At 35.9% G+C, this 25,705-nt stretch overlaps 1 protein-coding gene across 2 annotated transcripts in view; it reads left to right on the top strand.

The window, feature by feature from the left end:
* Nucleotides 1-10,790: 10,790 nt before the first annotated feature.
* SMARCA5 (SNF2 related chromatin remodeling ATPase 5) overlaps nucleotides 10,791-25,705 on the top strand; it is a 54,640-nt gene continuing 39,725 nt past the window's right edge. The window contains exons 1-5 of one of the 2 annotated variants that reach the window (XM_058286454.2): nucleotides 10,791-11,532; nucleotides 14,857-14,931; nucleotides 20,013-20,179; nucleotides 22,340-22,440; nucleotides 25,392-25,492. In XM_058286454.2, coding sequence (XP_058142437.1) covers nucleotides 11,356-11,532; nucleotides 14,857-14,931; nucleotides 20,013-20,179; nucleotides 22,340-22,440; nucleotides 25,392-25,492 — 621 coding nt within the window. In that variant the 5' untranslated portion in view covers nucleotides 10,791-11,355. Of the gene's footprint in view, nucleotides 11,542-14,856; nucleotides 14,932-20,012; nucleotides 20,180-22,339; nucleotides 22,441-25,391; nucleotides 25,493-25,705 lie in introns of both variants that reach the window. The other variant, XM_071214497.1, reaches the window with a different exon arrangement.

The raw sequence follows: 25,705 nt of genomic DNA, 5'->3' as shown, positions 1-25,705 counted from the left end.
TATACTTAAATAAAAGGAAAAATAATTTATATTTATTTATATATTTGCCTTTTATGTGCATTCCCTTCCTGAAGATCCACATTTCCATCTTTATCATTTCCCTTCAACCTGAAGGACATTTTTCTTCTTTTAGCATTTATTATAATGCAGGTCTGTTAACAATTAAGTCTCTAAGTTTTTTTATATCTGAAAATGTTTTTATTTAATCTTAAAGGATATTTGGCAGTTTTTCTTTCAGTACTTGAAAAATATCATTTCACTGTCCTTTTGGCTTCCATTATTTGTGTTCTACTATATTGAAGGTATTGTTTTCAGTGCCTACTCTCAAATTTTCTCCTTAAATATGGTTTTCGTTAGTGACTCGATGCAGTTTTCATTGTATTTTTGCTGTTTTTGAATTCACTGTGCTTCTTGAATTTGTAAATTTATATTTTTCATAATATCTGGGAAGTTTTGGACCATTATTTCTCCAAACTTTCTATCTTCTGTATTTTCTTTCCTTCTGGTACTCTTTATGTTAGGCCTATTGATATTGTCCCAAAGATTACTGAGGTTCTTTTCATTTAAAAAATATTTTTATTTATGTATATTTCATTTTTTCTTTTTGTTCTTCAGATATTATAATTTCTATTTATCTATATTCAATTTCATGGGCTTTTTGTTCTCCAACCTACTGTTCATTCCACCCAATGAATTTTTTCATTTTATTTACTGCATTTTTCAGTTCTAGGATTTCCAATAGGTTCATTATGAGCATATACTCCTTTATTTCCTTAAGTTAGTTCTATAGCTGCCTTAAAAATCTTGTCTGCTAATTCCAACATCTAAGTATTTCAAGGCTATCACCATTGATTGAGTTTTCTCTTGAGTTAGTCACTATTGTATCCTAGATGTTTGGGATGATATATTGTAAAGACTCTGGATTCCGTTAGTTCCTCTGAAGAATTTGATATATTTTTTTCCTAATGGCAGTGAAATTGGCTGAAGTCAAACCCCAAACACTGTCTTTCCTACAGTGGGCAGCAACTAATATTTGTTTGGTTCATCGAGTTTTAGCTGGGTGCTTAGTGTCTATATCATATTTGCATATTTCAGGTTTCAGTTAGCCATTTAGAGAGAGTTTATTTTCAGAATGTAAGTTTCTCTTTCTTTTTCCCTGGATATCCCTTTTCACTTTCTAGGTGCTGTGATTTTCCCAAACTGTCTTCAGATTGTTAAAGTCAGTAGGCTTGAGTATGTTCTTTTAGCAAGGTGTTGACTGGGGTGAAACTCATCCAGTGCCCTTTTTTTTTTCCAGGTATAGACTTTCCTCCAGTTTCTGGTGGCTTTCTTTTTTTCCCCCCTTTGTTTTTGGTGTCACCAAGTAGTTTTTAAAAAAATTTATTTTTCTAGTGTTTATAGCCATTATCCATTGATTTGATAGGAGCAAGCTCTTTTTCCATTGAAAGCCAGAAGTTTTTAATGAGTTTTAATTTACAATTTCTAAATTTTTATAATAGCCAACAAAATTTTTGTACAAAGGAATCAAGAATTTCTTAATTGCAGCTTTGGCTATACTTAATTCTTTTGAATATTAGATCCTATTTACTTTGAATTTTATTAAAAGAAGTTGTGGAAATAGTAGGTTGCTTCATGATTGTCAGTTAACCTAGAAAGGTTAGGGTGAGATAGTTATAATTTTGGATCATGATATTTGGATTTCTGGGAGTATTTTCCCTAGAACCAATTTGATAAAGAAAAATTATGTTTATCAGCAGAAATGAAATAAACACAGAAAAATTGAATTTTAAGTTGTAAATAGCAAGGAAAACACAAATTTAAATGGTGACATAAATATACATGTGTATACACCTAACATAAAAAATGATGCGATGATGTGAATTAGTGACCACATATGAGGAGCATATGAGGAACATAAGCTTGCTTATCTTTATTTATTAAGAGAATAGTTAATGTGATGGTTAGGCTAATGTATGAACTTGGCCAAGTAATTGTACCCAGTTGCTTGGTCAAGCCAGCACTGGGCTAATTGTAATACAAGGACATTTATGGGCTTTAGTTATCCTTGAGTTTACTGCATAGATGGCTGATTACATCTGCATCAACTGGGGAGATAGCCATCAGCAATAAGTGAAATTTTATCCAATCAGTTGAATGCCTTAAAAGAAGAGATTTCAGCATTCAGAGAGAATTTCCCAGTAGTCTTTGGACAGCCAATGTGTAGTATGATTCCAGTCACACTTCAATGACAAAGTTCTTTTAACACTTAACAATTGATCACCTAACAAAGAAACTGCTTGAGTAACATCAGCGATTTCAGCCTGCATTTCAGCATCTGTCGTTGAGCATTCCATAATCTTTTAGAATTGGCATGCCAAGTCTGTACAAAATCAGCAGTTTGAATACTTTTTTGTAAGGCCAAGATAGCAGTAACTGCTGTGGCAGTAATTGCAATAAGCCCGACTATTAAAGCAATTATTAAACCTAATGCTCTTCTAGTACGATGTAATAATTGTTGTGCTATTTTTTCTAAGAAATATGTTGCTTGACTATCCTGCCAATGTCGAGTCATTGTTATAGGCATCCACAAACCAGTACGCTGACGAAGAAGAAAAATGCTTTCATTCGATTGGTTAAAATTCATAGATGAATTAAGACAAGTATATAAGGAACAATTTTGACAATAAAGTTCTCCATTAGTTTCATTCCAATTAACATTTCCTTTTAAAATTAAATATGGTAATGGAACACACACTCGTGTATGATGACTAATATTCTTAAAAAAGGTGAGTGTGAAGTTTCCTGATTTATTATATATTTGCCCAAACCATGAACTAATAGAATAAAAGGCATTGGCAAGTTTCCATAAATGTGGATGAGAATGATAATTTTCCAAAAATGGAGAAGGGACCCCAAACCCTCCACCATGCCAAACAATAGAATGGTTAGAACTGGTACTTATATATACGTGATGAAAATCAGTATTATTTTGATGCCATCTTAAATCAACTCCCAGGCCTTGTGATTGAGCAGAACCAAAAGGGCTCCAATTAATAACTTTTCCATAGGAAGAATTAATTAAAACTCGACCTTCAGCTCCTCGACATTGAGTCCAATGAACCCAGTCAGTAAGCTGAGAGACCACTGGGAGATGACATGGTGGCAAATCAGGACTAGATGAATTTTTCTTTCAGAAAAATTAAAAGCAGAAGCAGCTAGTAAATATAAATGACGAACAAAGCTTCTTTTTTTGTTGAATTTCTCTGAACTGACAACCATGCCTGCATTTTATACTTTAAACAATAAGATGGCTGTCCTAAACAAATTGGAAGGCCTGCAACTCCAGTGGTATAATTTGGCAATTTAGTCCCTTCTTCATGTGGAAATAAAGGGCCACGACTATCATAGGGTCCTGGCATCCAAAAAGTTTCATTAGTATATATAGGAACAACAGGATCAGTCTATGACACTCCTTTCATTAATGGTGGATTAGAAATATAAGTCCAATAGCTATAATTAGAAGTCTGACATGAACCAACCTGAAAAGACATAAGAGATAACATAGCTAAGAAGAGAGTTGTCGGGCTTTTGACAGTATTTGTTTCTTTAATCAGTTTTTCAGCATTTTGGGTGAGCTTTTTCAATTGTCCCCATGTCCGAGGTTGAGTTCTTTGTGTTCGAGACAGCGGCACTCTAAAATAAGTCTTTCCATTCTCCAGCCGCATCATCTTAAAATGCTGTTGAACTTCCTCCATTTCTCTTTTGGCTGCCATCTAACTTTAATCTCTTATCAGGTACCCAAATTTTCTCTTGACGATGCTTGCCTTTTCAGTGGAGTTACTCTGCCTTTTCCCAGGTTTAAGTGGTTGGGCCCTGGATCTTCACAAAGGCATCTGCGTCAACAGTCCTAAAAGGGATGTTAGCGGGGTGGGTAGGGACAAGACAGACAGTCACCTGTTATTACTAGCAGATATTCCAGATGTTTTTTCGTAGATCTGAGGGTGATTTACAATAGCTCATCATGTCTGTTTTGCTTTTAGTATTTGCAGTCCACCCCTGGATAGGGATGGCAGTCTTCAGAGTGATCAGACACTACTGGGTTAAATCTTTCACTTTTAGAAGGACCTCCTATGCTGCACACAATTGCTTTTTTATATTGCACTTTTGGCCTCCTTCCAGAATTGTGATTAAGACCCAAGGGGTACTTGTTTAGATTTGCCTTTGCCACAAACTCCACCCAAAGCCAATATTGGTGTTTGCCACATCCAATTTATAGGCTAAGTTAATGTCCACAATTTACTTCCCTTTTATTATTATTTAAAGCAGCTTGCTATAGGTTTTCCTACTTCTGTGAAGGACTTTTCTCAATTAATACATACAATGGTTTTAATATTTAAGTTAAATGAGGGATGAAAGATTTTTAGTATTCCAACAATATTACAAATTACATTAACATGAGAAAACATTGTACTTTATCAATTACAGCAGGTTATAGTTTTGTTTTACCGAACTAAACATCATTGAAGAATTTGATAGAGCAGCAGGGCCCCTGCAGCTTGTTTCAATTGTTGGCCTAGTTTAGGCTCTTAAGATCAGATATTATTGTCTCTGATGTTTCTTTTAATTCTGAAAAAAAAAAGGATTACTGGTTAACGTCATCAGTAGGATTTCAGCCACCAATTTTTTCTACGCAGCCAGATTATTATCACCATGCCAGGACAGATGGTTGGGCTATGCACACAGCCTTGGGGAGGCACTGCAGAAGTTCATTGTTGTGTTTTCCACAGATACAGGAATGCAGGCTGGCTTGACCTGTCTAAGAAGACACTAAAGAAAGTCTTAGCAAGTTTTAAAACAAAGTGATAGTGACACAGATGGACATTCACTTTTTGCAACAAACTAGCGTACTTGGGACTGCTGCATACTACAGTGTTGTTATTTTAATTTATGATAAGAGGTTGTTTCTGTGACACGTACCTTTTTATAATAATTAAAACCATAATTAACCACATTGTACTTTTAATATTATGCTGAAATATTGGTAAATTTATACTCTCTTAAGTATTCATTTGAACTTTTTATTCATACAACTTTAACAGAGGGTTAAAGAAAAAAACTTGTTAATTTTATAACACTTTTAAACACTTTCCATTTGACTTATAACATATTAAATTAACTCAATTATTACTTTAATTTTTCTTTCAAGGTAAAAGAATAAATCTCTTGTAATTAATTTAGAATAAAAGGCTACTTTTCAGGATTTAATTTTGAGAAAGCAGGTTTGAACGTTATGTTCCTTTAAAAGAGATAAGACTTTTCCTTCTTGGAACACCAAGGAAATGATGAGGTTAAAGCACAAGAAGCTATTTTGATAAAACAGACTTTTTTTGTATACTGATTATTCAGGAAACTTTTACCAAAACAGACTAATGACTTGAGAGACTTTGAGAAAGAACAAAATTTTAAACTTTGCATTAGCATACTACTTGATACTAAACCTTTTAAAATTTTATAGACTCATTAAATTTTATTTAACTTTAATTATAAAAATTTCTTTTCCATGAACCTTTTACACTTTTAGAATTCATTCAGGTTTTGTCTCACACTCTACTTTTTCCCAATAATCAATCATTTTATTTTAGGACAAAATCATCTCCTGTTTCCTTAACAATAAAAACACATTCCATACATTCCACATATGTAAGTTACCAGACAAACTTCTTACAACATATAATTACCATTAACATTAAACTTTTTTACTTTAATCTTAGTAGCATGCAATACCAAAAAACAGTTTCTTAGAAGCAAGTTGGCAAGGGAGGCAGGCTGCTGACGTTTTTCTATTATAAAATTACCTTTTATTATTATTATTAATTCAGGTTTTGTTTAAGAATGACTTTTTGGAATTAGCCATTTAAACACTTTAATTTAAACAATGCTTTGTTAAACTTCTTATAAATATTTATAACCATGTAGACTATAATTACATTACTTTAAGACAAATTTTATTTTCACAGAACACATTCTCTTACTTAAAACTACCACAAATATCTTCTACAATTCCCCACATGCATTTAAGGCCCAAGAGTTTATGAAAATTAGCCATCCTACTTTAGGACAAAACATACCTTTTAGAAAACACTTATTAAATTTCAGTCAACATTCTCACAAACTTTTAACCTTCTTTAATATTCATTTAAGTTTTACAGCCTTCATTTTATCCTGTGAAGAAAAATAAACTCTTCATTTCAATCTAGGCAAGAACAACTTTTTATAAAAAGACTTACAGTAATTTTGTTAATCAAGACTTACAATTTTTATCACTGTAGAGATCTTATTAACATTTAAACTTAAGTATTAATATAAGTGCTTATTTAATTTTTGGCCGTTTGAATAGAGCTCTTTTAAAAATTTTTATTAATTTATATTACATCCGGAGGTATTAAAAAATATACTGACATTGAACGAACAGACAAACACAAAACAATTACAACACATTAACAGAAACATACAGTTTACCATTAACTCATAATTCTTACTTTCTTGCATTTTTGGTATAGCTGTTTTCAAGTTCTCCATTATTTCACATTATAGATTTTACTGTATTTAATATTTCTTCTGGAATCCATGTTGCCTGTAACATGCAAGCTTGTACTTGGATACATTTTTATTAGTTATCAGCAATCAATTAAGATAACTTGAGCAGCATAAATATAGTTACGCTCTTATTTAGCAGTTTAGACAGACCGTTAACACACATTTTTGGATTACTACTCTGTAAGACTCTACTGAGATTTGAAGTTCAGGTGTAAACTATTGATTTTTATGTTGCAGCATAAACCAGTAACATTGTTTCTGTATCTTTTTTATTAAACTTCTTAAAATATTATCTTTAACTGGTATTCCAGAAGACTTAAGGATTTCAAAACACTAGTGTAAGTGTCTAAAACAGAAGGGGAATTTCCCATTCTGACGCTTATCTCCTTACTAATTGCTGAGAATAGTATGACTCACTCATACATCTATATCCTTCTCAGTCCTAACTGTTCCCAACTCTTACCTTAGGTCCCTGTTCGGGCACCAGTTGTGGTGTAAAATTTTATGGAACGGAGACGGAGATGAGTCAGCAGCCAGGATAATTGGTAGTAAGGAGGAATGAAGCTCGCTCAGGCATTCAGCAAAGCAGAGTCAGCTCCATGTTTTTATTTCAAATGAGTACAATGATTTTTATATATGAAGTTATTTTTAGAACTATAGGAAAACAGCAGGTGTTTTTAATTCTGCATCCAAGAACATGCTCTCTTTTGATTAACTGGATGAACATCCTCATAAACAAGAATAGTCACTTCAGTCAAGAATGTAGTTCATGGAATTGTTTGTGTTTCCTGTCCTGTTTCGGCCCGCATGCAGGCCTGTAACAGGGAACATGAATTCTTGACTTCATCATGACTCCTTCGCTCGCTACACCAATGTCTCCTGGAAACTCATCAAGGACCGTCATTGGACTTTCATTGGAGCCCCTGGTTTGCAGCCTGCCTGTGGAATCTGGCCTTGTGCACCTCCATGGTCATGTGAAAGATAAATCTCATACTATTTACAGATATTTCCTGTTGATTCTGTTTCCCTAGAGAACCCTGACTAATACAGTTAATGCTTCTCATTAGCTGAAATCCCTTTCCTTTGGCCACTGACCTATGTGCAAAACTGTGGAAAAAATACATACAAAAGTAACATCATTGGTTTCTGGCATTGGAAATGCCTCATCCTTATACACTCACAAACCCAGGACTGTTTTATTGTTATGTAATAACCAGACTTTATTTTCTTATACTTTTGCAATATGAGTATGCAATGAGGAATGGTACATGATACTTTGTCCTTGAAACTTAAATTAACTCCTTTCTGTTCTCAATAAAGACCAAAAAGCTTCTGGCTTTTGGGCATCTTTTGTCTTCTGGCAACATCTCTTTGTTTCATCCTATTTCAATACAGCACATGCTGTTCTAGCACACTACATTTCAAAAAGGGAATTTTATGTGTAAACAATATATGCTTGCATATTTGAGATAGAATACTAATATGTTTTTACATTGCAGCAAACGGTTGTCTGGAACAGTTATCTAGCGTTTTCTAGCCATCATTTCCCTCTCTCTCTCTCTTTTTTTAAGTCATTTAGTTCGTATGTTTCAACTAGACCCTGACCTGAAGGTTTATGGTTCTTCAGGATAAAAATATGCAACACTTAAACCCATAACCCACTATATGCCAGGCACTGTATTAAGCACTCTATCATTCAATCCTTATGACAACACATTAACTTATTCTAAAGAGTTTAGATAACTTGCCTGCAGTCACATAGCTACTAAGTCCCAGTACCTGTACTGGAATCTAGGATTGCCTGACTCTCCCTTATACTCTTTTTTTTTTTTTTTTTTTTAAAGATTTATTTATTTATTTAATTTCCCCCCCTCCCCTGGTTGTCTGTTCTTGGTGTCTATTTGCTGCGTCTTGTTTCTTTGTCCGCTTCTGTTGTCGTCAGCGGCATGGGAAGTGTGGGCGGCGCCATTCCTGAGCAGGCTGCTCTTTCTTTTCACGCTGGGCGGCTTTCCTCACGGGCGCACTCCTTGCGCGTGGGGCTCCCCCACGCGGGGGACACCCTTGCGTGGCACGGCACTCCTTGCGCGCATCAGCGCTGCGCATGGCCAGCTCCACACGGGTCAAGGAGGCCCGGGGTTTGAACCGCGGACCTCCCATATGGTAGACGGACGCCCTAACCACTGGGCCAAAGTCCGTTTCCATCCCTTATACTCTTTTACCACTATACTAATCGTCTATTACACTATCAATTTCAGGACTAGCTCTTAGCTTTAGCCTATTAATCTTAGAAGAAAAATAGACTTTTGTGATTTGGCCACAATGTAAGTACTGATATCTGCCTAACTCAGCTTATGTCCCTAAAGTACATTTCTAGGCATTCTCTTTTTTTAGTGGTTCTCTTCCTCTCCATTTCTGCTTCAAGACCCTGTTCAAAATCTGTTTCTTTGTCCCTTACATTAGATTAGTGAATTGGAATTTTCTGTCACCTCTTCTTGGTTTTTCTGTTTGTCCTTGACAATTTCTCCTAACAATATTCTCATATAACTTCATATGCTCATATGAAAAACTCACAGCATAAATGTTAAATGACTACTGTCATATTCCTTGGTAAAGTTATGTATTGCTTTCCTTAAACAGTTATCAACCTAAGACCCTTCCATTTAAATACTTAAGTATAACTTTAAGTTTTCAAATAAGGACCCAAGATTTCTTCCTAAGACTGCAAAGACTAAATAATCTTTCTGAATATTAATATTGTATTCTTTCTACATAAGAATGTAAATCCTTAATAAGTATTTAACAAATATTTGGGTGTTTGTATGTCAGGTACTATCTTAGACACTGCTTTCTTATCCTTCCTCACAAACTCTTTCTAGGGAATTAACACTTTTTAAAATTAAGTGAATTTTCTTAATATTTTAATAATAAAAATTCATTTTAGAAAAATCAGAAAATACAGACCAGCAAAAAATTTATATAGATCAGTGAAAATCATTTTGAATACTTTGAATAGTTTTATGCATATCCTTCCAATCTTATTCCAATCTTTATAAAATTTTTAAAATTTTTCTTTTAAGTTGACACTGTATAATAAACACTATTAGTCTTCTATGTCAATGGTTCTTGAAGCCCAATATTTCATTTTGGATGGGCAATATTTTTTTTTTCTTATTTTAGGAGTTGCCAGAGATTGAACCCTGAACCTCAAATATGGGAAGCAGGCACTCAACCACTGAGCAATACCCACTCCTTGCCCAATAGTTTTAAAATCAGAAATGGTATTTCTGATGGGCTGGAGACATTTTCTCTAGCTCTCAGTTTAAAAATTATCACTTTAAGTTTAAAATGATTGCAGCCTTTACATTCAAAAGTCCTTCTGTTTGAAATTTAACAATCAACTAGCTGGTTCATCTTCTGAAAATTTTGACTTCTTTATAACACTGATTGAATACCGGACATGGGGTTACAAAGATTAACAAGAGCCTGGGAAGGGCAGATGACAATCTATTATATCATATCATGCAGATATGTTCTCAACTGGAATACAGTTTGCTTAAATTCTGTAACGGATGCACAACCTTTAGGTTGCGAGCGCCGAAGGCAGTCCACAAAAAAATTAGTGCCGATAACTTAACACGTTTTACAAAAAGAGAATGCACATTTTAATTTAGTACTTGGTGATGAGGAAAAGATACAACGTATCCCTTATCCTCTTGTGTCAGCTATTCGTGTTCGTCAATTACATGGTACCATGCACTCAACAGTATTATTTGCTCCTAGCATAGAAATTCAGAGGAAATATCGTGTAAGTCTGCACCGAAGGGAAGTAGAAGGTGTTTATAAATGACTGACGTAGCTTATTATGTGAAGATGAAAAACGGCATTGTAACGGACACTTTGCCGAAGACAACAAAAAAGTGAGACATCGCTAGAGACATCCATAACGTCAACACTGTGACGTCACGTCTACAGCTGGAGGCTGCAGAAGCATTAAGGTCCAATATAGGTCTCCAAGTAGGTAGAGCAAAATTTGGGTAAGTTTTCAGTGAGTGCCGACCCTGGTCAGGCTAAAAGGACACCGAAGCCGAGGCCGGTAAACCGTTACAACGCATGTAAAACTGCGCTCACGTCACGCGTAGCCTCCGACACGCAAACTTTTGGTTTGATCTTTCCCCGCCTCTCTTCTCCCTCGAGGCCCCGCCCACTCTTCGCTCTAGACCCTAGGGACCCGGGTGGAGGAGGTGAGTAGGATAAGGGACAGAACACACATGCGCAATCGGGCCTCAGGCAGGCAAGCAGCAATCTCGCGAGAGTTGAAATCGATGGTGTAGGTAGTTGTCCTGGGTGCTGGCGAGATAGGTATTATATTCCCGAGAACTAGAGAAGGAGGCGAAGCTGGTACCCCATCTCGATCTCTTTCGCTTTCATTTCCTCGTCCCCCAACCGTCGGCTTTCCTTTATATCAGCCCGCCCCTCTTGACCTCAGTGGCCCGGCTGGCCCCGCCCACTCTCGTCGTGATTCCCGCCTGAGGTGAGCCTGGGTCGAACGCCGAGCTCAGTGGAGGAGGAGGAGGAGGTCGCAGAGGCGACTGCTGGGCCCTCCTCAGGGCCGTCGCGGAGCCGCGGCGCCAGGGGAATTTGGGTGGCCTTCTTGCTCCTCCATCAGCTCATTGCGACGTAGCCCCCCAGGCCTAGGCCTCTCCCTCCATTCCTGCCAGGCCGGCCTCTGGCAGCAGCGGGTGACGCAGACGGAACATCATGTCGTCCGCGGCCGAGCCCCCGCCACCCCCGCCTCCCGAGAGCGCGCCTTCCAAGACCACAGCCTCCGCGGCCGGCGGCGGGAGCCACCACAGCAACAAAGGCTTCCCGGACGGCGCCGCGGCCCAGGCGGCACTCTCTGTAGCCAGCACCGGTCCTGCTGACACTGAGATGGAGGTGAGGGAGGTGAGGGTGCCTGGTGGCGCGGGGTGAGGGAAGGAGGGCAGGGGGAAGGAAGTGCTGTTCGCTCGCCGATTTTAGTGATTAGGGACAGAGTCCTACTTCCCCTGTCTGCACCAAACTCGGCCTCTGACCTTTCGGATCCGAAATGATGCTCTCTCATCCTTGCGCCCTTGTCACCTATACAAGCAGATTAGAAAGGATTCTGGCATTTGACATTTTATTTCTCTCTTTTCGCCAAGCTTTCCCAATTCTCTAACGCTTTTGTTAAACGAGATGTGCTTAATTACCGTGGCCAAGTGGGAAGTACCCATTCTTCCCCCTACTAGACTCCCATAATTTCCCCTCCCATCCCCGAACGTAGTATTTAGTTCACGCCAAACTTGGAAGAGCAAGAGAGGCGCCCCTTAAGAATGAGGAAAAGCCGCGCGTGCGAGGACTTGGGCGTCTTTTTCTGCCTCCGGGTCCTTGCGGGGGCGGTATCTGTTCCGTGCAGAAACAATGGCGAGAGCTGGGGGCCGAGTGCGCAGTGGGGATAAACGGGGCGCAGCTGCTGCTCGGAAGTAAGAGGAGGCCCCTCCTGAGCACTGTTCTGCTGGGAGGGATGTGGCCAGGGCGGCAGCGACTGTCCTGGACCCCCATCCAATGTTCAGAGGGTGGAGGTTGGATGAATGAATGAGTTGTCGGGGGAGGGGAGTTTTTTGACTTTCAGTCCAGCGCACCTCCTCTTTTGGGGCCTTAGCCTTTTTTTTTTTTTTTCCTTTTTTGTACTGCTGTGTGCTGATCCCTTTGGGCTTGGGTTGCTCAGGGGGGATGATGTCTGTACTGCGGGGATGGAAAGATGGGGGAGCTGCCAGGCGGGGTCTCTTGGGTATACTTCAAGGCTTTACAATGTCTGGGAACAAAGTGATTGCCCCTCCCGAAGGTTTTTGGGCTTTTTCCATCCTTAGACGAAATGAAGGCTGTACTGCTATAAAAATGAATAGTATTTTGATGCAGAATTAATATAAGAAGGAAATAGTAGCGCAGTTTAGCAATAAGACATTTGGTGCAGTAGTTTTATTTGAGCCTCAAGGGTCTATAGTCTAGGGTGAAATACCTTTTTTTTTGTTATTAATCTTTGAAAAGTACTTTTAGTGCTCAGGGTGGGTTTTAGTGAAATAGGAAATCTATTCTGTAGTTTTCAGTGGTTGAGATTTGTTTCCAATTAAATGTATCCATTGCTGCCTTTTAATTTTTTCCCTAAGGTTTATGGTTCTTTTGGATTACTAGGGCTATTTTACTTGGGTTCCTGCTCCGTGGCGAAGAGGGTTTAAAAAACCAGTGAGACTGAAAACAAAATTGTGTGTGAATGCACAGTGCCCTGCAAAGAAATCTTCGTAATTTTCATTATTTTCTCAAAAAAGTCCCTCCTTCAGTCTTTGGCATAACATAAATGTTTTACCAGAGGTCTTATTTAAATATCAGAAAGCAGTGTAATTTAAAGCCTAAATATTGTGACTCTGAGTTGCTATTTTTAATTAAAATTTAATTAAATTGTAAAGGTGGATATGAGCATGGTGATAACAATTGATATATGAAGTCAGTGATATTTTCTTTTGCCAGATGAGGACATTGAGTCTTTCTGTAAGTGAACCCAAGCCGACTCTGAAACTGACACTTCCCAAACTTTTCAGTGTCATATTCTTACAAAAATTACATTTAGTAATTTCATTTACAACAAAATGACTTTTTTTTTTTAACCTCAGAATGGAAATATCAGTAATTTCATCTTTTACCAATTCATCTTTTCACTGACTAGTTTTGGTTTTTTTCTTATCACATTATAATGTGATTTTGGCCTTTTAAACTGTATCTGTTTTTTCTTAACTGAATTAAAAAATTACTGAGGTTCACTGATCAAAACTAGGTTTGGGCACATGCATATTTCTGACAATTTTAATCTGTTTTACAGTCAGAAGATGATTTTTAAAAGCCTTTTGTTTGTGTTTTTGAAACTAGGATTAAGATGTTTTTTTTTTTCCAAATTCAGGAAATAAAATGAAGCTCACTCTTAATGAATTCTTGAACAAAGCTGACCTGAAAGTATTAACTTTGCTAGCTTATTCAGTTAATTTTTTTGTTTGTTTGGTACTGATAGTCAAAAGAGCATTCTTACTTTTTAATAATTAGTCTCATATTTTTGGCAATGTGGAGCCTGTCTTAATTCATCCTGTTCTCTCACTATTGACTACACTGACAGATAGGCAAACTATGTACCAATGATTATAGGACTCAAGAGGCCTGGTGTCCAAATCTCTTTAATGTGGAGGAAATAATGATTGTTGGAAAAACACATATTATTTTTTTAGGGTGTATACTTTTCATGGTATTCTGACAGTATTTTGTGGTATTTTGTGAAGTACGCTATGTAGATGGCTTTTTCATTTTTATATCTTGAGAACAGAGATTTGTGATGAGCATAAGGAAATAGGTACCTAAAGTTCTTAGAAATGAAGGTAGATTTGAATGTAGGACATTTGACCCCTGATTTTAGTGTTTTATACCTACCCCTACCCCCCACCTTTTTTATTAAAGATAGGTTTATTATGATACATATTACCAAGCACAGATTTGTATGTTGTTAATGAAAATTATACTTTTGCCAGATGTTCTTGTGTAATATTCTTTTAATGGACGAGTGGAACTTTTTAATGTAGAAATTGTTGATAATTTTTGTTGTTTGGTGGCATTTTGAATGTCATGGTGAGTAAATTTGCAAGAAGAGCACATATATTACCAATTTAGAAATGAGACTATAGTTAAAGCATATTCCGTTTAGGATGAATGATAAATTTTTTGTAATATTCCAGAAGGTGGAAATCAGAGTGACAAATAATGCTACTTCCCAGATGTGCATTTGTGTAGTCAACAAAGAAGATATTGCAGTGTTATGATAAAAAAGGGAATGATGTTTTCCACATTCAATACATTTTGGTTTCACAATTATTAGAAAAAGATTAGAAAATTGATTACAAGAAGAGAAACAGATTTGCCTCATGTGACTTCTATTGAAGGGAATTTTGTTCCAGGTTGGTGTAGGACATAATACTGTCTTTTATTCTTGGTAGCAGGTATATGTTTTCCATATTTGGGTTAAATAGGTTATTCTCCTCATGGTTTTTAATTTCATCTAGATTTCCTATCCTGTTAGGTGACAGCCACGTTAATATCTAGGTAACTTGGGGAAGGAGTGTGTTATTTAGAATGAGGTTTGGGCAGAAATCAGTCTGTGTGTGTTGACTCTTATTCAAGAACGACTCCATGATTTTTCCTATACAGGAAGTATTTGATGATGCATCACCTGGAAAGCAAAAAGAAAGCCAAGAACCAGATCCTACTTATGAAGAAAAAATGGTATGTTCTGGGCATATGAATAGAGCGATTATGAAAACTTTTTGTTGGGTGATTAAATTACTAAGCTTCTATGCTTATAATTTTTATAACTAGGAAACATATATTTAGTTAAGATATGTGCAACAGGGATATTGTAACTTTTGTCTCATATTTACCTGTGTAAAGTAAATAGTATCGTGAATTAACATAATATGTGATTATTTGGATTATGTTAACATCCCATTTAAGATTTTAGCTTTGGAATGGAGGTGAGTTAAAGACGAGAAGTAGTTATTCAGCATATGGTTGTTCTACATCTGTCTAGCAGTCTCGTGGTTACAAAGAGAATAATAAACTTCTTACCCACAGCATTCTTATAATATAGATGCAATCTTTACCAAAAGAAAACATAATTCTTGAATCAGCTCACATCCGGTATTTTCTAGGAGACTTTTCTTTACCTCAATTTGACCAGTATCTGCAAAGAACTTTAAATTAAGATTCAGATTTAATAATAATGATGGTGAAGGATAAATGCTTATATGTACCCAGGCACAGTTCTAAGCACTTTATATTGATTAAACTCATTAATTGCACCAAAAATTTTAAAAGTTGAAGTAACAGTATGTTAATTAAACAATACCACAACACAATATGCTTCTTTTTTTTTTAATTAATTAATTTCTCTCCCCTTCTCTCCCAACCCATTTGTCTGCTCTCGGTGCCCATTCGTTGTGTGTTCTTCTGTGACCACTTCTATCCTTACTGGCTGCACCGGGAATCTGTGTTTCTTTTTGTTGTGTCAGCTCTCCGTGTGTGCGACACCTTTCTTGGGCAGGCTGCACTTTCTTTCTCGCTGGGCGGCTCTCCTTACGGGGTGCACTCTTTGTGTGTGGGGCTCCCCGTGGGAGACACTCCTGCGTGGCACAGCACTCCTTGTGCGCATCATCACTGTGCATGGGCTAGCTCCACGTGGGTCAAGGAGGCCCGGGGTTTGAACGGTGGACCTCCCATGTGGTCAGCAGACGCCCTATCCATTCCAAGTTCGCTTCCCCAATATGCTTCTTAAGGGTAGGAACATTATTTTAATCTTCCTCTTCTCGGCACCCAGAACAGTATCTGGTTCATAGTAGATTTTAAATATTTTTTGAAATGTTCTTTCTCCTTGTCCTTTGACCTCCCTTTGAGAGCAGCAAGCTTTTTTGAATGTCTTCAATAGTTCAGAGTCCCAAAGATATGTAATATCTATTTTATATGCATATGCGTACATACACCTATAATGGATATCACACAGAAAATATTAATACATGTAAATTACATTTTAAATATTTGATTGTATATAGTTTATGTTTATATTATATTTGCCTGTGTGTATGTGTACCTGTCCCATGTCCCTCATCTCCTTCCTTAACTCATACTTATTTAAAGAAGAAAATGTTTGCCAACTCTACTTTTCCCATTCACTCCTTTGACTCTTTGCAGTTTTACTTCAGCCACTGACACAGTACTGGTGAATTCCTGATTTCCAATTCTGTGACCTAATTTTAGCCCCAGTCCTCTTGATTTCACTTACATTTGACATTGTTGACCCTCCCTCAGAAATCTTACTTACCTTGAGAGACCATGATTTTTTTTTCTTGGTAAATACATTCTATTTATTTGACTATTCCTTTGTCCTTTGTTAAATTCTGAAAATATCTCCCTGGACAGTTTAATCTGATCATTGATTTCAGCTGCCAGTTTTTAACTGAATACTTCCAAATCTTTATTTCTAGTCCAGTATGCCTCCAATTGTATTTTCATCTGTTTGTTTGACAGCTACTTTTAAGTCCCCTTGACTTGGAAATATCCAAAACTGAAAATTCATTATTTTTACCCCACGAACTACTTAGTATGAATGAAAGGTCTTCTTAATACATTTTCAAGCTGCCCATGACAGTTCCTCACATATTTAATAGTTTTGCAAGTTTCTCCTCATAAATATTTCTCCTATCTTTTCCTCATCACCCTATTTCAGCTGTTCTGTATTATTTGCATGGATTGTTCCATAGCTTCTTATTTGCCTTCTTTCTTATGATCTGGCATCTTCCAAATGTCTTTACTATTTTGCAAAGTAACCTTTATTACAAAAATCTGACTAAATAATGAAGGATTTCAGTAGTTCTCCACAATGCTTTTTATCTAAGTGGTGGCCTTTATCGCAATTCTGTTTTTGTTTCTCTTAATGTTTTTAGTCTCCCAGCTTCATTTCCTTTTTTGACATCGTCTTTGCTTTAATAATTTTCTTCTAAGTACCTTTGTCATCTGCTAGTTCCTAACCATAAGTAAGTCTCACTAGCCACTCTTGTATTCCTGAACCATCAGGATGCTGAGCACTATGAGAGAAAATTAAATAATAATGCTGATTGGTGTCAGGATAGTTTTATGAATTTTACAATGTTGATCTTTTAGTATCTGTTGCTCAGCAGTCCCATTTAACCATTTGAAAACTACTGCATTCATCAATTTCTACTTTACTTCTGCTACACCTGCATTTTTACTCTTCCACAAAAAAAAATTAGACTTTTTTCCCACTTATATAGTCTCTGTATTTCCAAAACATATTTATAGTTCTTCATATCCTGCATCATTTCCTATCTCAGGAAAAGAAGCTAGTCCCAGACGATTCAGTTTAATCTTCCATTTGATTTTATGATGCATGTTTTTCAGATTTCTTACCTCTTTTTTTCTGAACTTTAGAATTCAGATAGTTTCCTTCCATGACCTCTTCTTCCCTTTAACCTTTTAAGATCTCAAGCCATTCTGTTTTAACCTTTCCGTTCCCTCCAGCATTAAGTTATCTGACTTCCCCTCCCTTCCAGTATTTGCTGTAGATCTTTCAGAAAGTGTATTCTTTATTTGCTGTTTTGAACTTATTGATTTTTTGCAATTAGTTTGTAACTCCAGTACTGCTTACCTATTCTCCCTCTCGACATTGATGGGATGAGTAGTAAAAGACAATCTTTGGCTTATTGGACTCTTGGTGTAGAACCCTGTTGAAACTGATACTTAATTCCTTAAGGCAGTAGTTGTCAAACTTGACTGTAGAAGAAGATAACAAGGATTCCAGACTTTTTTGATCTCTGATAGTCTGTGAACCATACTTAAAAAATATTATCTTAAGACAGTAAAAGTTTTTGAGCATTAGAAAGGTATAAAATCTTCTTCCTGGCCCTTGCCTCCACTAGTATATGCTGAAAAATCATCTTGGGATTATCTTGGTCATCCATCTTAGTTAAAATCTAACTATAATTTTAGTGCCACACCTTTACCCTACTTTATTTTACTTCTGAAGATTTACCACTTTCTGACAGACTTAGATATTTACCTATTACGTTTATTTTCAGTGTTGGACTATAATGAAAACTTGGTAAGGAAGGACACAAAAGTATTTGTTAAACAACTGTTCAAGAAAATTATGTTGATTAGAAAATGTTTTGAAAGAAGTGAAGAATCCTTATTCACTGATTTAAGTACTATACAAGTCCTTTTATTTTCAGTGTTTATCTTAATGTCAAACATAATTACTGTAATTGAATGGCCTTGTTTTAGCCTTAGTATCTTCTAGTTGCATGTTCTTGACTTTTCTTGCTGTTAATATATGAATTAAGACAAGCAGTTATTTAAAAATATGTTTATACACAAACAGTCTATAAACAATTCATAATTAAGAACAAAAGTAACTGAGGCTTATCATCTTTAGGACATTTTCAGAGAGAAGCGTGTTATTTTAATCCTCTATTATTTTAATCCCTGTCATTGTGTAGATAGGAGTACTTTCATGACTGTCATTTGTGAGTTATTGGAATAATCTGTCATCAAATTCCTTTGGAATAGCATATTGGTCTTCCCTTTTTATAGTGGCGTGGTTTTTTAAAAAATGATTGTTTTCCTTTGAAATATAAGTAATTATAGCATTATATGATGTTTGGATACCTCTTGTGTTTGCTTTGCTAGGTAATCCATTCAAAAATGACTTTTAAATTTTTGTAGGCAGACACATTAAATAACATCTGCTTTCTGTGTTTATGGGCTCTCTTATGTTGTTTCTTTTTTGTTTAGCCAGGTTATCAGTAAGTCTGCTAAAAGTCTACCCTAAAATAAAAGACTCTAGATTTTGTTATTTACGGAAACTTGCTTCCAAGTATCTTAAAATTTTTTTGTTCAAATAAAAACCTCTTTTCTTGGTATGATAGTAGGGAATGTTCGAAGGGGCGGATGGCAGGTATGAAAGGAAGTATTAATAAAGCATTGGTTAATGAATATTTCACAAGCAAAAAGATTTTTTTTCAAGGTGATAACTTAAAAAAATTGGCATGGCCTGACTGATGAACGACATGCATTTCTCCCCACTCCTGAATAAATTGATTTGTATTGCAGCATGTTTTTTAGTGGTTTTTAATTTTTCTGTCAATTGTCTATTTTTTGTTTTTAATTTAAAGTGAAATATAACTCACATACAGTAATTTCAAGTCTGCGTTTAGTGAGTTTTGTTTTGTTTTGTTTTTTTAAGAGGTACCAGGGATTGATCTCAGGGCCTTGCACAAGGGAAGCGGATGCTCAACCACTGAAATACATCCATTCCCCAATGAGAATTTGTTTTTTTTTTTTGTTTGTGTTTTGTTTTTAAGAGGTACTGGGGCTTGACCAGGACCTTGTATATGGGAAACAGGTGCTCAACCACCTGAGCTACGTTTTTGACAAGTATATGCAGTCATTTTATCATTCATAATCATGATGTTTAACAGTTCCATCATCCTAAAAGAGTTTATTCCTGCCTCTTTGCTGTCAGTTCCCTTCCCCCACCCTCTTGCAACTACTGAACTGCTTTCTATCACTGGTTTTGCCTTTTTTAGAATTTATGTAAGTGGAATAATATATATAGTCTTTTGTGTTTGAGATCTTTCGCCGAACATAATGCTTTGAGACTCATCCATGCTGTTGCATTATCAATGGTTTGTTCCTTTTTATTGCTGAGTTTATTGTATGGAGGCATGTTGAAACTTTGATCCTTGAACTTTTATTGATATTTTGATAAAATATGTCTTAAATTTTTTTTGCAGCAAACTGACCGAGCAAATAGATTTGAATATTTATTAAAGCAGACAGAACTCTTTGCACATTTCATTCAGCCTGCTGCTCAGAAGACTCCAACATCACCTTTGAAGATGAAACCAGGGCGCCCACGAATAAAAAAGGATGAGAAACAGAACTTGTTGTCAGTTGGCGAGTGAGTAATATAGTCCATAGTTGGAAAAAAATTTTTTGACAGTCTTCATTAAGATGTATAAAATCATGTAATTAAGAAATATTTATTTCAGTGCTGCTATTTGTTTGCCCCCAGTTGGCCTGGCAGGATGTAGCCATAAATGTATAATTAAATAAAAATATGTATAATCCCTACTTTTTTTATAACACTATGTGATTTATGGATTGCAACAATCACAGTGAGTGGAAGAATCATGTTACCGTATTCTTGGGAGAGGAAACACAAATGAAATGCAGATGTTAAGTAGCCTATACCACATCATATAGAATTAATTATAGTAACCTAGACTTGAATTTAGGTCTGACTTGGGGTGTGCTTTATTTTCCTAAACCACATAACATTCTTCAAGGGTATTTTGTCTGTGTTGGTATATGGAATATTTGTGATGACTTAAAGCACAGCAGTTTTATGTTTTTGTTACATACTTGGCTGTCTTTATATAAATTGAAGTGTCAGGATATATGCCACTCTTAGTTATTCAAAATGTTGAAAACTCATATGTGTTGAATTTATAAATTCTTTTTGTAAATTTTGTGTTGGTTGAGTAACTTAAGATGTTAAATTAGTAGTAATTATGTGATTTAGGACATTCTTAGCTCCCTGGAAAAGCTGGGTGTGTAAAAGTTAAGTGAACATGTCCTCCCATCAGTAATTAAAATACGTTATCTAAAAGAGGGGAGATTATAAACTGTTACCAACAGTGTTAAATTCATAACACTATATACTGAAACAGGGGAGTATGATCTGCATCTCTAAGGGATTGCCAACAAAGAGCTTAAGCATAATTATTTTATTTGGGGTGTTTCCGCTCATCCGGTATACCTTATTGCTTATTCATTGTCCATTGTATGTAATAAAAGTGCTATTATTTTAATACTTATAAAATTTCATAAGAAAGAACTTTGCACTTCAAATGTATTTGTTTCAGAGGTGGAGTTTGAGGCTGTTGAAATGTAATCAGTCTTGTGCTCTGGAAATGTGATTTAGGGTAATGGCTATTATGAGATAGTGATGGATGGAAAGAAACATTTATTTAGCTCTGGTAAGATCCTAAAAGAAAAATATAGTCTGTAGTAAATACATATTCAGCTTGGTGTACTAATTAAAGGTATTATTGGAGAAGAGGAGTCTTTGTTAACAGATTTCTTCTCTACCCTTCAAATTGTCTTAAGTGAGAAGTTAGCTTACACAAAATGAGTAGGGCGATCCTGCCCCCCTTGAATATTAGGACATACATGCTTTTTTTTTTTTAATCATCCAAAGTTACATACAATAATGCTGCCATATTAAACAATAAAGCATATCCCAACCTTTATGGCTTTACAACCATAATAATCAACCATCTTGATTATATATTTTAAAGGAAATTTTATAAAAAATAGTTTCTCTCCATTTACAGAAATTAGAAATTAAATTTAGAGGTCTTGTTGCTGGCATAATTTGTTTTCTAATTTAAATCAAAATATTTGATGAAAGGGTAAAAGGTGTATAAAGTTGAAAGCTCAGAATTGGAAAGTAAGTAGTTTTACTAGCTTTAATTCTTTAGACCTTAAGGAATCTGCCAATATTATGACTTTAAGAAAATTAGTTTTTAAAGGAAGTGTATCTACCTTGGAGTGTACAGTCTACACAAATAAATGTATTTTAAAAGCTTTTTGAGTAAATCTAATCCATCTCTCATTGAGAGTCATTGCTTAAGCTGAAAGACCCTGTACTGCAGCTTTTGGTGAAAGTTGTAGTTTTAAAAATGTAATTTCTGGAGCTATATTTTTCAGGCAAAAAAGCTTTTAAAAGATAATGTAGCACACAAATTAATAAGATTTTTTGACTGCATACTATTTCCTTGAAATTAGACTATCACATTTGAGTTTCTGAAGTTCTGGCTAACTTTTAAGGTATTCTCTTTTTTAATAACAATTTTTTTTGTGTTTTTTAGATAACCATGTAAAAATTTCAAATTTAGATTTATTTCTAGCCTTCACTTTTTAGGCTTAATTTAGATACTCTTTAAAAAATTATTATTGTGGAATTTTGTATAGCATTTGACTATTATGTTGACATAGTACTTTTAGTTAAAATTAAACCCAATACTCAAGTAATTTGATTATAAACTTGTTACAGCTACCGACACCGTAGAACAGAGCAGGAGGAGGATGAAGAACTATTAACAGAAAGCTCCAAAGCAACCAATGTTTGCACTCGATTTGAAGACTCTCCATCGTGTATGTTATATATGTTTAATTACTTGATTTAAAAAAGAAAAAAACTTTTTTTTAATTTAAAGAAGAAAAATATTAACCCTTTGGTCACTGTTTTAGGTTTATTAAGGGAATTTTTAGTAATCTTTTGAAACAAATATATTTTAGATGGAGATAGTATATTAGTATGATAGTGATATGTTTTAAGAGTGTGTAAAATGCCACTGTGTTTATTGTTGCCCTCATGTATAAGTAAAGCCAGGAAAGATATTGTCTTATATTTGTCCCAGATAAGAAAACTTATGTGTAAAAAGGCATTTCATGAATACTTGCTTACTTATATCCTGGTGCTTTTGTATTTATTTTTCTGAAATATATTTGTTAATAAGTTTTCCAAAAGAAAATATGGTTAACCAGATTTTAACTAATTAAATAATTTTGTCTGGTGGCATAGAATCTTACTTTGTTTTTGCTAAAGCTTAGCAGTTTTTTTTTTTCCAACCTCCTCTCTCTCGCTTGATGACTGGTTTGAGAGACTGTAGTGATTGTGAACACAAAAACTTATAATAAAGACTTCTGCCTTTTTGGCTCATTGGTTGGCAAGAATACAAGTGCCTTACAAAAGGTGGCAAAAAGGAAGCCAAGAAGAACGTGATTGTAGCAGTTTGATGTAGTTGTGAATTCCAAAAATAGATACTGGATTATGTTTGTAATCTGGTCTGTACCTGGATGTGATTAAATTATGATTAGGGCTTTAATTGGGTCACGTCTTTAGGGTGTTTGGTGAGTGGGGACTCATAGATAAACGGCATGGCAAAGGACAGAGTAAGGGTTTTTTATGTTGGAGTTTGATGCTGAAGTCTTTAGCTGGGGTCCTGGAAGTAAGCACACAGAAGAAAGAGAAGCAAGCCCCGCAAAGAGAGGACCTGAGCTGGGAGAAGAACACAGAGGAATAGAGATGGCTCCTTAGACAAGGCAGAAACCCCAGGGAGAGACATAGAGCCATTCACCTGATAGTCTGTAGCTGACCTTGTGGAGAAAACAGAGCTGAACCCTGAGGAACCCAGGAAGCCTGAACCCTCACAGACGATGGCAGCCATCTTTCTCTAACACGTGGAAGTAGACTTTGGTGAGGGAAGTAACTTAAGCTTTATGGCCTGTTATCTGTAAGCTCCTACCCCAAATAAATACCATTTATAAAAACCAATCAATTTCTGGTATTTTACATCAGCACTCCTTTGGCTGGCTAATACAGTGGTTGATCTATTTGCTAAAAAAAGATTGGTATGATGAGAAAATCCAGCAATATTTAACATAAGAAATATTGGGGAAACTCTAGTTAAAATGACTCAAGGAGCCAAAATTGCATCTGATGGCCTTAAGGATCATGTTTTTCAAAGAGCATTGCTGATCTGCAGAATGATGAAGTTGCACTTATTAAAGCTAATTATTGAGGATGTGCAGAGGGGAAATTGTCTATCCAGCTTCCATGGTGTGGATCTTACCCATGACAAAGTGTGCTCTGTGGTTAAAGAAAAAAAGGTAGATCACAATTGAAGCTCATGTTTACGTCAAAACTACTGATTGTTATTTGCTTTGTTCTGTGTTGGTTTTACTAAAAAAAACGCAACAGTCAGATTTGAAAAGACCTCTTAAACTGAGCCAAATCTGGAGGAAGATGATGGATATCATGACCCAAAAGGTGCAGACAAATGACTTGAAAGAACTGGTCAGTAAATTCCAGACAGCATTGGTAAAGGCATAGAGAAGTCTTGCCATTCTATCTGTTCTTTCCATGATATGTTCGTTAGAAAAGTAAAAATGCTGAGGAAGAAACCCTGTTTGAATTTGGAAAACTCATGCACCTTAACAGTGAAGGTGGTAGTAGTTCTAGAAAAGCGTCTGAAGATGAGACAGGTGTCAAAATTGAATGAACTCTGATGGATATGAGACCTCTGTCCAGGAATCTATTTAAAAATTCAGACTTTTAAAAGTGACAAATAAAAAGTCTTAAATTGTGTGTGGGGAAGCTTACAAAGGTCTATATAGACATGATGTTTGGGTTTGTTACTTAATAACTATAATCTCAAATTGTTAGCAAACTGAACTTCAGCCAGATAGATATATCTAGTTAGAAATGGAACAGTCTGTTTAAGGTGTATATGTTCAGATTTTTGCCTATGGACTGTACCCAATTTCCATTTCTGTTCACGAAGCCAGAAGCCACATGCATAATACAAGGAGAAAAGGAACTTTGAGTTATTTAGGTTCTATCTTTCTCACATTTCTACTTTGTAGCTAGTTTCCTGGGCATTGCTTAGTTTTTCATCCTAAAGGAGGGGTGGGGGTAGAGGATGTACATCGTTAAAGAAAAAATCAGGTGATTGTGATGCATACACTCTGGTCACTCCATAATTGGAGTGGGAGTAGGGAGAACAGACCAGGTAATATATAGTATACCCTAATAGAGCTATTGTCTATAAGACCTATTGGGAAAATAACTTATGAGGGGTAAAGGAAAAGGAGTCTTTTTATTTCATATTTCCCCTTTCTTTACTTGGAGGAAAACAAAATCCTTAGAGAACCTCTAGCTGTGTCTTCTTGAAACGTGAAAACATTTGGTTAGAAACACTTAAGATAAATTAGAAAGGGAAAAGAGTGGCCAGTCTCTGGGGACCAGCATATGGGTAACTAAGAACTGACTGGTACTCTGATGCCTGCCAGTCATGTTTCCTGCACTCACTTATCTCTCATAACTATCCTCTCTTACTTCACTTCTGACCACAGTAGCTGCCTCTGCTCAAGGAACTTTGGACTCTGGAGAATTCACATTCTTACAACCTAGTAGAGAAAGTATAATTAAAGTAGACAAGTGTAGCCCAGAGTTTAAAACTCTTGATTAGCAAAATAAGGGGACTGCTTATCTGTATTTCTTTGTTTAAAATGTGCATTATGCTTTTTCTTTTTCTTCATAGATGTAAAATGGGGTAAACTGAGAGATTATCAAGTCCGAGGATTAAATTGGCTCATTTCTTTGTATGAGAATGGCATCAATGGTATCCTTGCAGATGAAATGGTATGTATTTGGTAGGTTTTCAAAGGCCATGTTTTGTAATTTAAAACATTTTAAACTATTTTTTTTTAAAGATTTGTTTATTTATATAATTCCCCCCCTCCCCCAGTTGTCTGTTCTCTGTGTCTGTTTGCTGCATCTTGTTTCTTTGTCCGCTTCTATTGTCGTCAGCGCATGGAGAGTGTGGGCGGCACCATTCCTGGGCAGGCTGCACTT

This window comes from Dasypus novemcinctus, chromosome 1 (genome assembly GCF_030445035.2).
Source record: "Dasypus novemcinctus isolate mDasNov1 chromosome 1, mDasNov1.1.hap2, whole genome shotgun sequence".
Classification (NCBI taxonomy): domain Eukaryota; kingdom Metazoa; phylum Chordata; class Mammalia; order Cingulata; family Dasypodidae; genus Dasypus; species Dasypus novemcinctus.
Note: the sequence above shows the minus strand (reverse complement) of the source record. Positions and strands in the feature narration are given on the sequence as shown.